The 15,154-nt window shown below is 45.0% G+C and overlaps 1 protein-coding gene across 1 annotated transcript in view; it reads right to left on the bottom strand.

Annotated features, from left to right (window-relative positions):
• Positions 1-263: 263 nt before the first annotated feature.
• sec11a (SEC11 homolog A, signal peptidase complex subunit) overlaps positions 264-15,154 on the bottom strand; it is a 38,435-nt gene continuing 23,544 nt past the window's right edge. The window contains exons 3-8 of the mRNA XM_033015013.1: positions 12,608-12,717; positions 8,444-8,593; positions 6,749-6,868; positions 3,056-3,113; positions 1,116-2,950; positions 264-1,070 (exon numbers count right to left, since the gene is read on the bottom strand). Coding sequence (XP_032870904.1) covers positions 2,900-2,950; positions 3,056-3,113; positions 6,749-6,868; positions 8,444-8,593; positions 12,608-12,717 — 489 coding nt within the window. The 3' untranslated portion in view covers positions 264-1,070; positions 1,116-2,899. The remainder of the gene's footprint in view (positions 1,071-1,115; positions 2,951-3,055; positions 3,114-6,748; positions 6,869-8,443; positions 8,594-12,607; positions 12,718-15,154) is intronic.

Below are 15,154 nucleotides of genomic sequence, written 5' to 3'. Positions count from 1 at the left end.
CCCCTTGTTCTGGACTTCCCCAACATCAGGAATAATCTTCCTGCATCTAGCCTGTCCAACCCCTTAAGAATCTTGTAAGTTTCTATAAGATCCCCCCCTCAATCTTCTAAATTCTAGCGAACATGATGTCAGTTTAAACAACTCCCCTGCCTGTGTGTGATCATGATGGGATGATGGCGTAGAGATCAAGGAACAGTTTATCACCACCAAAAGGGAGGTAGCTGGTGACGTTTACAACACTCAATAAGGAATACACAAAACTGCAAATTACAGAAATGGTTTTATTGATGCACTGATTTCCCCCCAACTCACCGACCCCAACAAGATTCTTGAGAAGTGACTTCTTGAGGGAACAGGGCCACAGTTTCTCACAGTATAGCCGTACAAAGTAAACTGGAATCATCATGAATACAAGGAACTCTGCTTCCAAAATATCACGCTGGCAATCTCAATGACAGCACAACAAAGTCAGATTCAGTGTTGTGTAATTCAACTGCAAATTAAAAACAGCAAACACTTTTATTTTCCAGTCAGATTAGTTACCAAAGAATTTTTGATTTTGCCGGTTGCAAGGAAATGTCGAGGATGTGCACAAATCAAATTCAGTTTGTTGTATAAAATAAAATGGCAGGGCAGGCTCGAAAAGTTGGTGCAGAGAGAGCAAGTCCAAAAGAAGAATTGATGAGCAGAGATTTTGTGCAGTTTGAAGCACAAAAATACAAAAAATGTCCATAAATGACGCAAGGTGTTTAAACTGAGAGATAAGCACTGATCATATTGCCTATTATCAGTTAACAAGCAGCTGCAGAGAGCCATATTAATATTTGAAGATATATCTTTACTGGACGAAGCAAGAGTATGTGGCAGGGTTCATCTGTATAATCCTTAACACTCAATTATGAGTATCTGCCAGGTTCTCAGCACAAAGTAATCTAATTGTATGCAGCCCCCTCCTCAAATAAATGTGATGAAAAGCGTGGAGAAAAGCAAATGGTAGTTAACACTCAACAGGTCCCAGTAACAACATGAGGAGATTGGGATTGTAGTCTCTAGAGTTTGGGAAAAGTGGTCTTATTGATCCTTGCCCCCCCCCACACACACACACACACACACACATACACAAGGGTGTGACTAGCTAGATGCAAGGAGGTAGTTTCCCTGGTTGAGTCATCTCGGGCCAGGGGACACTGTTACCGAATACAGGGACGGCCATTTCAGATTGATCAGAGGCGGGCATTGCTTCAGTCACATGGGGACAAATCTTTGGGATTCTCTACCCTCCAGTGCTCAGTTACTGAGTGTAGTCAAGAAAGAGGCCAAGAGATTTCTTAGATATCAGGGGAGAAATCTAAGGATGTAGTGATGGAAAATGCTGCTGTGATATTAGACTCTGATGGATGGCAGGGCAGGTGTAAAGAGCTGGATGGCATACATCTTCCTGCTCCTATTTCTTGTGTTCAGATATATTAAGATTCCCAGCAGGGTATTGCCCATATTGTGCAATATATTGTAAATCAATTGTCTTCAGCTCAAGAGATTGCCAAAAATCTGTCCTAAATGCAAATTTTAAAAAACACCAGCAGTTTGCCATCATTCCATCCAGTAAGACTGGAAAGAGAAGATGAAAATCAAAATAAAGCCTGCAGGTACTGGAGACCCGAAATTTAAAAAAAACGCTGCACTCAGCCGGTCAGGCAGCATCTATGGCAAGCAGAGCAGTTAACAGTCCCACCCAAACTAACCCGTTTTCTTCATCCAAGCAGCAACGAAGAACGTTGGATCTGAAACATTAATGGCTTTCTTTGCACAGATATGGTTCCACCTGCTGCCATTTCACATGTTGATTTTAATCACACAATGATAAGATTCCCAATTGTACTATCTATGTAACAAGGCAATTGTGTACAAGAATACACAATTGTCCAAAATTGATACACTTTAGATTCTGGAATTCATCTCAAAATGGTGGCCTGTAATTAAAGCTGAGAATCTGGGCATTTTCATTCTTACCAAAGATTATATAAAACTCCTGGCTGTGCTATATGCTTGGCCCTGGTTTTAACTATCTTTGTGGATTTACAAGTGTCAGCTCCTGTATACACTGCAGTTGGGATCGCTGGGGTAGACTGGGATTCACTGGTGAGGTGCAGGGGGCAGTACGGGCAAACTCAATCACAGGGAGAACGGCCCTCTGGCCAGTGTCTGAACCATAAAGCTGGCACTGAGGGGAGGAGATGTGCTTGTGATGTCTGTCAGCAGAAAGCCAACACACAACACTGCAGGACAGAAAATAGACACAAAAAAAGCTGGAGCAACTCAGCAGGTCAGGCAGGATCGCGGGAGAGAAGGAATGGGTGACTTTTCAGCTTTCTTCACACTCGATGGAAATTTCACCTCTTCCTTTTCTCCAGAGATGCAATCTGACCAGCTGAGTTACTCCAGCTTCTTGCGTCAACCTTCGGTTTAAACCAGCATCTGCAGTTCCTTCCTACATATTTTGACTGCAAGATGGAACACTTTCAATCTATACCGAAACATCTACTGCAAACCACACAAGGTCCAAGCTAGGAATTGCAACCCTGGGTTTAAAACCGCCCACTGCCGACTATACCCCCCCCCCCCCCCACTTCCTCCTCTCTGCCAGATAAGCCAATGATCACTTTGCACTAGAAATTTAAGATGCAGAATCCAAAAGCGTTTGCACGGTAGATGGCATCTTTCTGTCCATCATTCAACGGTTCTACGGCACAGATCTTCATTAAAAACACCGAATCGACATCTGTCAGGAAGCAGGAGTCCCTGGGAATAGCTGCAGGATCGCACGACTATTGGTCACCTGGAACATTTGGCCCCGAGTGTGAAACTCCACTGCTCTCCTCAGACGATGTCCTTCCGTCTTTTACTCTCGATGGACCAGCACAAACAGTCCCAGCAAAACGAGCACTGCGTACTGGGGAACAGGTCAACACACCGTTAAATAAAGCAAAAAAAAACACACACACACACACACAGTCTCTAAACATAAGCACCAGAAACACCACTCAATTAAGGTTACCTTAAATTTGGGGTAGTCATTCATAAGAATGGTCACTATGCCAATGTAAGGGACAAACCTGGAAAAAACAAGATCAAATGTGTTAAGGTCATGAACAAATTTGTAATGTCGAAGTCAAAATGTAAATACATCCAATTGTAATCATTTAATTATTAATAGGAGAGATGCAGCGTACAGAATGATAACTTGATTCATCAATGGAGAAACAAGGAAGTACAGATGCTGGGTGTGTACAAAAATACATAGTGCTGGAGTAACACAGTATCAGACGGAGCCAAATCCAACCATCATATTGTAATTTACTGCAGTCCACATCTCTCTTCAAGCTTTCTTCTTCCGAGGGTTTTTTCCTTTGGCTGGGACTTTTTTCTTTGGAGGGCAGGAGGCTGAGAGTGACCTTATTATTGACAGGTGCAAAATTACGAGGGTGAAAGTGAATAACGGATAAAGTGAACTCTCAGTCTTTGTTCTCAGGATAGAGCGTTCAAAAAATTAGAGGGCACAGGCTTAAGATGAAAAGGGAGAGATTTAAGAGGGGCCTCGGCGGCAACATTTTTTCTTGGAGGGGAGTCCGTACGTATGGAAGCGGATACAATCATGAGTTTTAAAAGGAATTTGTACGGGAAGGGTTTAGAGGAATATGGGCCGGTGCAGACAAATGGATCTAGCCTACCATGATAATTTGGTCAGCATAGACAAGGTGGGCCGAAAGGCCTGTTTTACGTGTTTAGTTTAGAGATACAACGTGGAACACGCCCTTCGGCCCACCGAGTCTGCACCGGCCAGCAATCCCTGCACATCAACACTACCCTATACACACTAGGAACAAGTTGACATTTCTACCAAGCCAATTAACCTACAAACCTGTACGTGTGTGGGGAAACCGAAGATCTCGGAGAAAACCTTCGCAGGTCACGGTGAGAACTTACAAACTCCGTACAGACAGCACCCGTAGACAGGATTGGATCTGGGTCTCTGGCGCTGCACCACCCTAAGATGTATATAGCTCTATGACTGCTTCAACTGAGAATACAATCTGTACCAGAATATTTCCCGTTTTCATTTCATAAATGTTGGAGTTTAGTGCTAATCATTATGCATGAGAGTGGCCATCGATCATCAGCGTGCAGTTGTACCCTGGTTTCTAGGATACAACTTCACACTAATATAGCCTTCAAAATCCAACGTTGATTATGATCATAGTTTTGTTGGGGGAGAAAAAATATGGATCTCTCCTCAAGGTGGGAATAAATGTGAGAATGCTGCAGAAACAGCATTTACCAACAAGTCAAAACATGGTTTGTTTATGATTAAGAAAGAACTATAGATGCTGGAAAATCGAAGGTAGACAAAAATACTGGAGAAACTCAGTGGGTGAGGCAGCATCTATGGAGCGAAGGAAATAGGTGACGTTTCGGGTCAAGACCTTTCTTCAAATAGAAGACAGATTCTAAACGTCGCCTAGTTCCTTTCCTCCATAGATGCTGCCCCACCCGCTGAGTTTCTCCAGCTTTTTTGTCTATTTTATACATGGCACAATTCTGAATTCTCTCTCTCTCTTAAAGCTAGAAAAGACAAGATTATTTTATGATTTACCAAAATAGCGTGTTTGGATGTTGGGCAACTGACACCAGTAAGGCATGTTCTTAAAGCGTCATTTATCCATTTTCTGCCTGACTCCAGCATTTTGTGTCTATCTTGCATATTAAATTAGTTTAAATTCAGAAATAGAGCCTAAAACAGGCTCTTCGGCCCATCGAGCACACTCCAGCCATAGATCACACATTCACACTAGTTGTATGTTATCCCAATTTCTAACCCACTCCTTACACACCAGGAGCAATTTACAAAGGCCAATTAACTCACAAACTCGTACGTCTTTGGGTTGTGGGAGGAAATGGGAGCATCCGGAGGAATCACACGCGGTCACAGGGAGAACGTGCAAATGCCACGCAGGCAGCACCCGAGGTCAGGATCTAACCTGGGTCTCTGGCGCTGTGAGGCAGCAGTTCTACCAGCTGCGTCACTGTGCCACCCTTAAATTAGGTAGCATCAGAATGATTTGTAATACAGAGCTCAGGACGTTAGACAACTCCTTCCGTTCTCATGAAACGAATACAAGAGCTGTCACACATTTAGGGAGAGAGGCTCCGTCCGGTATCTTAGGTTCAAGAACGTTGGACAAAATTGGAACAAGTTACAAGTGTAAAAACAGAGCTGTTAATCTGCACAAACTTTCAGCTCTCAAACAGGGCCAAAAATAAATCACCAGCCACTGGCACTGTCACCAGCATGTACAGTAAAGCATTTGCATTACATAATTGATAACAGGCTGCCAATAGCAATAGCAGCAAAATATATCTGGCATTTGTGCTATGGAGGTTGGAAAGATGTTAATGCAAAAACATTTACCCATCACCATGTACCACTAAACAAAACTATTTCACACTTCAGCCATGTATATTAATGCACCTATCCTATGCTTTGGTCATAGAAACTGTGCACTGCTTAAAATTTATAATTTATCGTCTGACATTGGACAAAGTATAGAAAGATCATCTTTCTAAATGCACTTGTTCACTGATTCTGAACGGGGCAATTAGGAAGGCTGGATATTTTTAAGGCAGAGATAGATAGATTCTTGATCAGTACGAGTGTCAAGGGTTATGGGGTTGAAAGGGAAATAGATCAGCCACCATTGAATAGCAGAGTCGACTTGATGGGCCAAATTACCTACTTCTGCTCCTATAACTTAGGGCTGTAAAATTTAGTGCTGCTGTAGTCTGTACATACTAATGGTGAACATTTAGAGACAACATTTCAGATCAGGACCATTCGTCATCTGAACCGAAACGTCGGCGATCCACGTTTGCGCAGAGATGCCGCATGACCCGCTGAGTTCCTCCAAACTCAAACACATGTCGAAACAAGAAACTGTAGATGCAGGTTTACAAACAAAACTGCCCAAAGCACTGTTGTAACTCATCTATTCAGGCAGCATCTCTGGAGAACATGATACTTGACTAACCCGCTAGGTTACTCCAACAAGGTGCGTGCCCCCCCTCCCCATACATGCTCCCCTGTTGAGCTACCAGCATAATCTTCCTCCTCGGTGAAAAGCCATGTACCCAGAGTATCGCAGCCTTCAAGAAAATATATATCTAGGCGGCACTGTGACACAGCAGTAGACTCGCTGCCTTACAGCACCATAGACCTGGGTTCGATCCTGACTATGGGTGCTGTCTGTACGGAGTTTTACATTCTCCACGTGGGGTTTCCCCGGGTGCTCTACACTCCAAAGACGGGCGGATTTTTAAATTGTCCCTAGTGTGCGGGGATCGCTGGACGGCGCAGACTCGGTGGGCCGAAGGGCCTGTTTCCGCGCTGTATCTCTACTCTAAACTAAACCTCTGCTCAGCTCCACCTTCTTTACACTTCTTGTTCAAATCCCAGATGAGTATTTACCGATGCCCTTTGCCGCTAATCTTTTCTCCTGCTCTCCGATTCTTTACTTCTGAGCTTCAGCCTGGTCCTGACTTGTGTTGATGGCCGGGCATCTTTCATTTGCCTTCTTTTCCTGCTCTATTTCAGAAGATAACATTTTCATCCTTCAACATACATCCTTCACTTCTTAAATCTTGGCGAGCCCTCCCAGCTGAAGAATACAGATGTGAAACAAAATAGGCAACTCACCCACGAGCTCTTCCCACAACATCTTTCTTCTCGAGCCAATGTTGTCCCTGGCGATAGAGGCCTCTGTCATCCACAGCATTGTTGTCACCCTTTGTCAGGAACTTGATGTCTCCGCTTTCTCTGCAGCAAAGCAATCATTCCTTTAGCATCAGGTCTACACATTGAGCAGAGGCTGGAGAGCATGATTAATGAATGCGCAAATATTAAAATTGACAAACTGCGCCAACTGCTTCCAGTTACATAGAGTCATACAGCATGGAAATAGGCAACGCGGACCAAATTCCCCTTGCTGACCACAGTGGTGCAACGGTTGAGCTGCGCCTCACAGTGCCAGAGACCCAGCTTTGATCCTGACTATGGGTGCTGTCTGTACGGCGTTTGTACGCTCTCCCAGCGACCACGTGGGATTTCTCCGGGTGCTCCGGTTTCCCTCCACACTCATCAGACGTGCGGGTTTATAGATTAATTAGCTTCTGGAAATTGCCCCTAATGTGTGCGATGCAAAAGTGGGATAACATAGAACTAGTCAATGGGTGATCAATGATTAGTGCGGACATGGTGGGCAGAGGGCATGTTTCCATGCTGTATCTTTAAAGTACATGCATTAAAGTAAAGATATAGCAACCTTCATTGGACCAAAGAACCCAATGCAGAATTAAATAAAAGTTGACATTTGCTAATGGGACAGTGTGTGGTTCAACACATCTTACAAGGGGGGATAAAGGAGGCTCAGGGCAAGCATGAGTCAAGCGAGGCTGGCACAGTGAAAGGATGGGCTGAACAAGAGGACAGATTGGAGTCCAGTACAATTAGAAAGGACTTGTAATTAAAAAAACTAATTTTTTATTCATATAATTTTTATTCTATAATTAGATTGGGGTTTTGACAGGGGAAAGAACAGCAAGTTATAAGCAGGAAAAAACAAAACAAAAAGAACTTCATGATCTAATGCAGTGTTGATTAGCAATTCAAACTGGAGCAATATATTCAACACTTCTCGCCACAACCCTTTCGGGATAGGGTGGGATATTTGAAGGGGGAAATGGCCAAAGCATTTTAAAATCAGCATTTATGCCATCCGCCAGTGGGGCGGGATAAAAAGGAAACAAGGGTCACACCCCACCACAGGGAAACACATACAGAAAAGGGATAACGTGAGCAACTGGCCAATTCACTGGATGTTTTCAAGAGAGTTAAACCCCTGTCCCACGGTACGAGTTCATTCCAAGAGTTCCCCCGAGTTTGCCCTGATTCGAACTCAGAGATTTACGGTAATGGCCGCTCGTCGGTACTCGGGGCTCTTGTGGACATTTTACATCGTGTTAAAAAATCTTCACGAGTCTTCCTGTGCTTACCTGCCATTAGCGAGTCTTTCCGAGTATCTGCCGTTAGCGCTAAGAGACGTCCCCGAGCTCCGACATACCCGCTACGTTCATTCTCCGTGCTTATTACGAGTTTGATTTTTTTAAAACTCGGGAGAGCTCTTGGAATGAACTCGTACCGTGGGACAGGGCTATTCGATTTAGCTCTTAGGGCTAACGGAATCAAGGGATATGGGGAGAAAGCAGGAACGGGGTACTGATTTAGGATTAGCCATGATCATATCATATCGGCACGATGGCCTACCCCTGCACATATTTTCTACGTTTCCAACTTTAGGCTCAGTTTACGGTTCTCTGGCTCAGGGCCACTTACTTCTCGTGAATCTTCAGCACTCTGTGCACAATTGGAATTTCTCGCCCTTCAATCCTGAAGACAACGATTTCGCCGACTCTGATAGGATCTTCCACGCGGTTTGTCAGGAATAGCAGGTCCCCCCGATGGAACGCTGGTTCCATGCTCCCACTGAAGTAAACGGAAAGAATATTAGAAGAGAAAGCCATATTTCAGAGCACTGTTACAATTACAGGTTCACCACCGATTATCCGGCAACTGGTGGTCCAGCACCTCCTTTATAAAATTACATCAACGCATTTGAAACCCCCCACCCCGGATGTCCCCCAAAAAATGTGGTGCCTAGGCCGGGTGATGCGGCCGATCTCGACCTCATTGGGACTTCCGTGGCCGATCGTATTTGCCACCTGTGGCCGGGGCTCTGGAACTACGGCCTGGCCGGAGCCGGCAGATCCCTTCCCATAGCCGACTTCACAGGCCGGTCTTTCGGCTCCTCGGGGACCTGCTCCGATACCGCTCGACTCCTCCCAGAGACGTGACCTCCGTTGGTCTAGCAAAACTGACAATCCAAAAAGGCCCTGGAACCACGGCAGCCGGAAAATCCAGTGGTGGACCTGTGACCTGCACCCAGTTATTCTACCTCCACCATCATCTTAGTTTAAAAGGAACAAGTGCCATCATCCCTCTCGTATCTTGTTCAGAGTTGATTATTCACCAGTTCCTTTCATGATTGTCACCTGCACCACAACCAGATGACTCATGTCCAGCAGACACCACTGACATACAATGGCCAAAACCTTTGGTTTACAATTAAAGTTGCTTTATTCTTTTTCCACCTATGAGCCAAGCATAGGTCCATTCGCGATTCAAAGACGGCACCTTGCACCGCACAGCGCACATAACAGAAGGAGACCACCGGGTTAGATGGCGCTGCAACAGCAATCTCTCGCTCAACATCAACATTTGATAGCGGCACGATGGCACGGCGGTAGAGGTGCAGCCTTACAGCGCCAGGGACCCGGGTTAGATCCTGACCACGGGTGCTGTCTGTATGGAGTTTGCACGTTCTCCCCATGGGTTATCCCCGGGATCTTCGGTTTCCTCCCACACTCCAAAGACGTACAGGTGTGTAGGTTAACTGGCTTGGTACAATTGTAAATTGTCCCTAGTGTGTGTAGGTTAGCGTTAGTGAGCGGGGATCGCTGGTCTGCACGGACTCGGTGGGTCGAATGGCCTGTTTCCAAACTGTATCTCTAAACTAAACAAAAAAAAAAGAACAAAACCAAGGAAGTAACCGCTGACTCCGAAGGAGGAATTCGGAAGACTACACCAGTTTCCATTGGAGGGCTGGTAGTGGGAAGAAATAGCAGCTTCAAATTCTCAGGCTGTAAATTATCCCGGCTGTTTGCATCACGGCCTGGCAATTCGAACCCAGAGGAATGCAAGAGGCTGCAGAGTGGTAAAGTCACCCCAGTTCATAATGGGCACAACCCTGCCCACCACTTTAAGCATCTATATGAGGTGCTGCCTCAAGACATCAGCATCAATCATCAGGGACTTCATCCATACGGGCGAACCCCTCTTCTCGCTTCTACTGCTGGGCAGGAAGGTACACAAGCTTGAGGTCCCACACCACCAGGTGCAGGAAGAGAGGCGTTGCTTCGATATGGCTAGTGCAGGACTAGTTGCTGGTGATATTTACTCCTTGGAACTTGAAGCTTTCAACCATCTTGACCTGCGCATCGTCATTTTATACTGGGATATGTGTATCGCTTCATTATCTCCTTTGTCTTGCTGACATTGATGGAAAGGTTGTCTTGACATCAGGTAAGGTTCGCTATCTCCTTCATGTACTCCGTCTCATCATTATTTGGTATCTGGCTCACTATGGTGGTGTTGTCAGTGAATTTGTAAATTGAGTTGGATTTGTATTTGGCTGCACAGTGGTGGGTGTACAAACAAGGAGTATCGAAAGGGGCCTGTAATGTCACCGTACCTACCTACACCTTGCTCGCCACACTTGTGCATATGACAATAAACTTGACCAGGATCAAATTCTACAACTCAGTCAACTTTGAACTGCAGCATATTCAAATATGATTTGTTCCTTTTTGAAAGGAAAATACTTTCCATGCAAGTCGTTCAGTTATAGAGTGATACAGTGTGGAAACAGGCCCTTCAGTCCAATGTGCCAACACGTCCTAGCTGCACTTGTCCCACCTGCATGCGTTTGGCCTGTATCCCTCCAAACCTGGCTTATCCATGAACCTAACTGTTTCTTAAATGTTGGGATAGTCCCAGCCTCAACTACCCCCTCTGGCAGCTTGTTCCATACATCCACCACCCTTTGTGTGAAAAGGTTAACCCTCAGATTCCCAACATATCTTTACCCCTTCACCTTAAACCGATGTCTTCTGGTCCTCGATTCACCACAAGGGACTCTGTGCATCTACCCAATCTATTCCTCTCAGGATTTTATTTGGTGAATTAAATATATTTAATTATTGAAAATATTCAAGCCAGACAGCGACTGTGGAGAGAAACTTAACAATATAGACTGCTGACCCCCTTTAATACGACAGATGACGCAATGGGCTAAGTGTTCGGCTGGCAACCGGAAGGTAGCCGGTTCGAATCCCGCTTGGAGTGCATACTGTCGTTGTGTCCTTGGGCAAGACACTTCACCCACCTTTGCCTGTGTGTGAATGTGTGTGAGTGATTGGTGGTGGTCGGAGGGGCCGTAGGCGCAGATTGGCAGCCACGCTACCGTCAGTCTGCCCCAGGGCAGCTGTGGCTACAGAAGTAGCTTACCACCACCGAGTGTGACTGAGGAGTGAATGAATAATGCGATGTAAAGCGCCTTGAGTATTAGAAAGGCGCTATATAAATCCCATCCATTATTATTATTATTTAATAGGCTTGGAATATCAATTTTAGTTCTCTATTCCCAGACACTGTCCTACCTACAAATGAGCACAACCTTCTGTGATTACTCCAGAATTTTTATATCCACTGTTTTTTCCCCTCAGAGACTTATCTCAGACTCCTTCTGATCTAAGTATGTTTATGCACTAGATAATCTTCATTGCACCAGAAGCCTTTTGTTTCAGTGTACATGCTCACAGCCAGCCAAACTCTTTAGATTGAAACACATTCAACGAATGCAGCACATGAATACAAGTTGGGGACGTGGAGAATTCATTAAAAAACAAGAATCACATCCACATCATGAATAGAGTGCAATCCTCCCACTTTTTGACTGTTTTACTGTTTTAATGTTCTTTTTACAAACCATGTTCTCGGGGTATCTAAATCTAAATTTTATTAGTTATTTAAGTTATGACATCGGATGGAAGCTGCATACCCAAATCTCGTTGCACTTATGTGCAATGACAATAAAATATTATTATTTAATAACCGTATACTCAACATTTTGATTTATCATCAAATTTGATTTATCACCACATACATTGTTGTGCTGTTGAAAAGGGAGCAGAAGTGCCAGATTAAATCATTTTAGCTCCAGCCAAGAACGCAAGAAACTGCAGTGCTGTGGACGCAGCACAAATCACGCAAACCAACATCCCCTTTGTCTGAAGAAGCGTCTCGACCGGAAAGACACCCATTCCTTTTCTCCAGAGATGCTGCCTGTCCCGCTGAGTTACTCCCACATTTTGTGTCTACCTCCCTTTCATTGACTCCTTTCACACTTCACGCTGCCTCGGCAAAGCCACCAGTACAATCAAGGACCAGTCTCTCCCTCTGCTACTCACTACCAACAGGCAAGAAGTACAGAAGTGCAAAGTCACACTTCCAGATTGATGGACAGTTTCCCCCCAGCTATTATCAGGCAACCAAACCATCCTACCACCATCTAGAGAACCGTTCTGTTCTACCAACTACCTCATTGGAGGCCCTCGGACACTCTTTAATCATGCAGGATCATTTCAACCAAAGGCAATGGCTTTGGATGGTGATGGGCGAGGGAGAGCGGGTGGGGGAAAGGAAAGAGAACATCCCTTTAACAATCTGAAGAAGAGTCTCGACCCGAAACGTCACCCATTCCTTCTCTCCAGAGATACTGCCTGTCCCACTCAGTTCCTCCAGCATTTTGCATATCCCTTTAACAATACGTGTCTGAAAAGTCAACAAAAATAATAAATGTATTAAAGACTTTTCTCTTACCTGAGTACAACTACGATTGGACTCTCACTCCCTGTGAGAACCATCAGTCCCTTCCATATCATCAGTGCAGATGACACGATCATGCCAAAATTCAACACCTGATAGTACAGCTGAAAGAAAACAATGTGCAAATTCAGGCCAAGACTTCAGTGAAAATGTATGCAAGTCCATCATTGTATCCAAAGATCCTATGGAGGAGCAAGATAGACCACTCCTTCTAAATGCAATGGGTTGACGTGTAGTATGCAATGGAGCGGAACGTGGGCCTTTGTTTCATTCATTTCAGTAACCCGACCCGACTCGCAGTGTAATAAACGTTGCGTTAAAAATTTGTGTTATAATAAATTATAATTCTGAAAATGAAATTTTTAACAAAGAACTTTTATTTTTACGTGGATGTTTCTGTAACAGGTTTCCGTCTCTGCACTAGTATCTTTGCTCCGCTATGGGATCATTGGTGTGGAGACAGAAGCCGGTTACGGAAATGGGGCCGAAAACTACCCATGAATCTGCCCATGACCATACGACGTCTTTTTCGTCGAGTGATCTATCTTGTTTGCTATAGGATCTTTGATTGAATCCATTTACAGAGAACAAGCAATGTATTTTATATGCACAGGTGGGGAGCACAGTGGCACAGCGGTAGAGTTGTTGTCCTACAGCGTCAGAGATCAGGGTTCGATCCTGACCTCGGGTGCTGACTGTACAGAGTTTGTACATTCTCTGAGACCGCGTGGGTTTTCTCCGGCTGCTCCAGTTTCCTCCCACATTCCAAAGCAATGCAGGTCTGTAGGTTAATTGTCTCCTGTACATTGTCCCCAGTGTGTAGGATTGAACTAGTGTACAGGTGATTGCTGGACAGCACAGTCACGGTGGACCGAAGGGCCTGTTTCCATGCTGTATCTCTAAACTGGGTCTCACACCTCCAGTGAAAACCAAACTCTTAGTCTCTACTCAAGTGCTTGTCCAATTATTCATTCTACCCACAGGCCATCATTGGTTCAAGTTAAGAAGCCACTATCACAAACTAGTAATAATAATAATAATACATTTTATTTGTATAGCGCTTTTCAAGGACTCAAAGTCGCTTTACATGGCGAGTCAAGAACAAAACAAAATAGAGCAGTAAGACAGAGATGCAAAGGGGAGGGGGACATGGGACTAAGGGTATGCAGAGGTGAAGAGATGGGTCTTGAGGCGGGACTGGAAGATGGCGAGGGACTCAGAAGTTCGGATCAATTGTGGGAGGGAGTTCCAGAGCCTGGGAGCTGCCCTGGAGAAGGCTGTCTCCAAATATGCAGAGGTTGGATTTCAGAATGGAGAGACCAGACCAGTTGAAATGGATCTGAGGGACCGCAAGGGTTGGTAGGGGGAAAGGAGGTCAGTGAAATAAGGGGTGGCCAAGTGGTTGAGGGCTTTGTAGGTGAGGACCAGGATTTTGTAGATGATCCGGTGGGAAATGGGAAGCCAGTGAAGTTCTTTGAGGACTGGGGTGATGTGGTGCCAGGGTTTGGTGTGGGTAATGAGTCGGGCGGCTGCATTATGGACCAGTTGGAGTCGGTTGGTGTTGCTGGAATTAATGCCAAAGAGAAGAGTTACAGTAGTCCAGTCGGGAGGAGATGATGGCATGGATGAGTCTTTCAGCAGCGGGGGGTGTGAGAGAGAGTCTGATTTTGGCAATGTTGCGGAGGTGAAAAAATGATGTTTTGACAACATGGCGGATGTGAGGCTCAAGGGAGAGGGTTGAGTCAAAGATCACGCCAAGGTTGCGGGCCTGAGGAAATGGGGAGACAGTGGTGCCGTCAATAGTGAGAGTGGGGTTGTTAATTTTGGTAAGTGTTGATTTGGAGCCAATGAGGAGAAATTCTGTTTTGTTACTGTTTAATTTAAGGAAGTTGAGTTGCATCCAAGATTTGATGGCTGACAGTCAGGAGTTGATATGGGAGAGAGGGTGGTGGTGGGGGGACTTGGTGCTGAGATAGATCTGGGTGTCATCAGCATAGCAATGGAAGTCCAGTTTGAAGTGACGGAGTATATGACCAAGGGGGAGGATGTAGATGATGAAGAGGAGGGGACCGAGAACAGAGCCTTGGGGAACGCCTTGAGTGACAGTGGCTGTAGCAGAGGTGTGATTATGGAGAGAAATGAAGTGGGATCGGTATGTTGCAAAACCTACCTTAAGCGTCGCTGAAGATCTGTCCCAGCCCGTGTGTGCGATTATGGCGCCGTTTAGAGGGGGGCGGGTTTAAAACACGATTTTCCCTAGGCTGTTCAAATCGAGCTTGTTCAGCCTACTAAGTTGCTGACGAAAAATCGCTTCGAGTTTCGCTCGCTGGAGCTATTTTTACATTTTACGGGTTTATTTAATTATTATAGTAAGTTAAAAATTAACCTCTAAACCCGCGACCACCGACAACGGGTCGGATCTCATACAGGGGACAACGGAAGGTAGGTTGTTTATTTTTACATTAAAAAGGGCTTCTTAAGATCCCTTTATACAAAGTTTTATGTTGCGAGTAGCTAATTTGGGGCCCCATTAAACCCTGC

The sequence above is a fragment of the Amblyraja radiata genome, chromosome X (genome assembly GCF_010909765.2).
Source record: "Amblyraja radiata isolate CabotCenter1 chromosome X, sAmbRad1.1.pri, whole genome shotgun sequence".
Taxonomy (NCBI): domain Eukaryota; kingdom Metazoa; phylum Chordata; class Chondrichthyes; order Rajiformes; family Rajidae; genus Amblyraja; species Amblyraja radiata.
The sequence above is the reverse complement of the archived record's forward strand: the minus strand, read 5'-3'. Positions and strand labels throughout refer to the sequence as shown.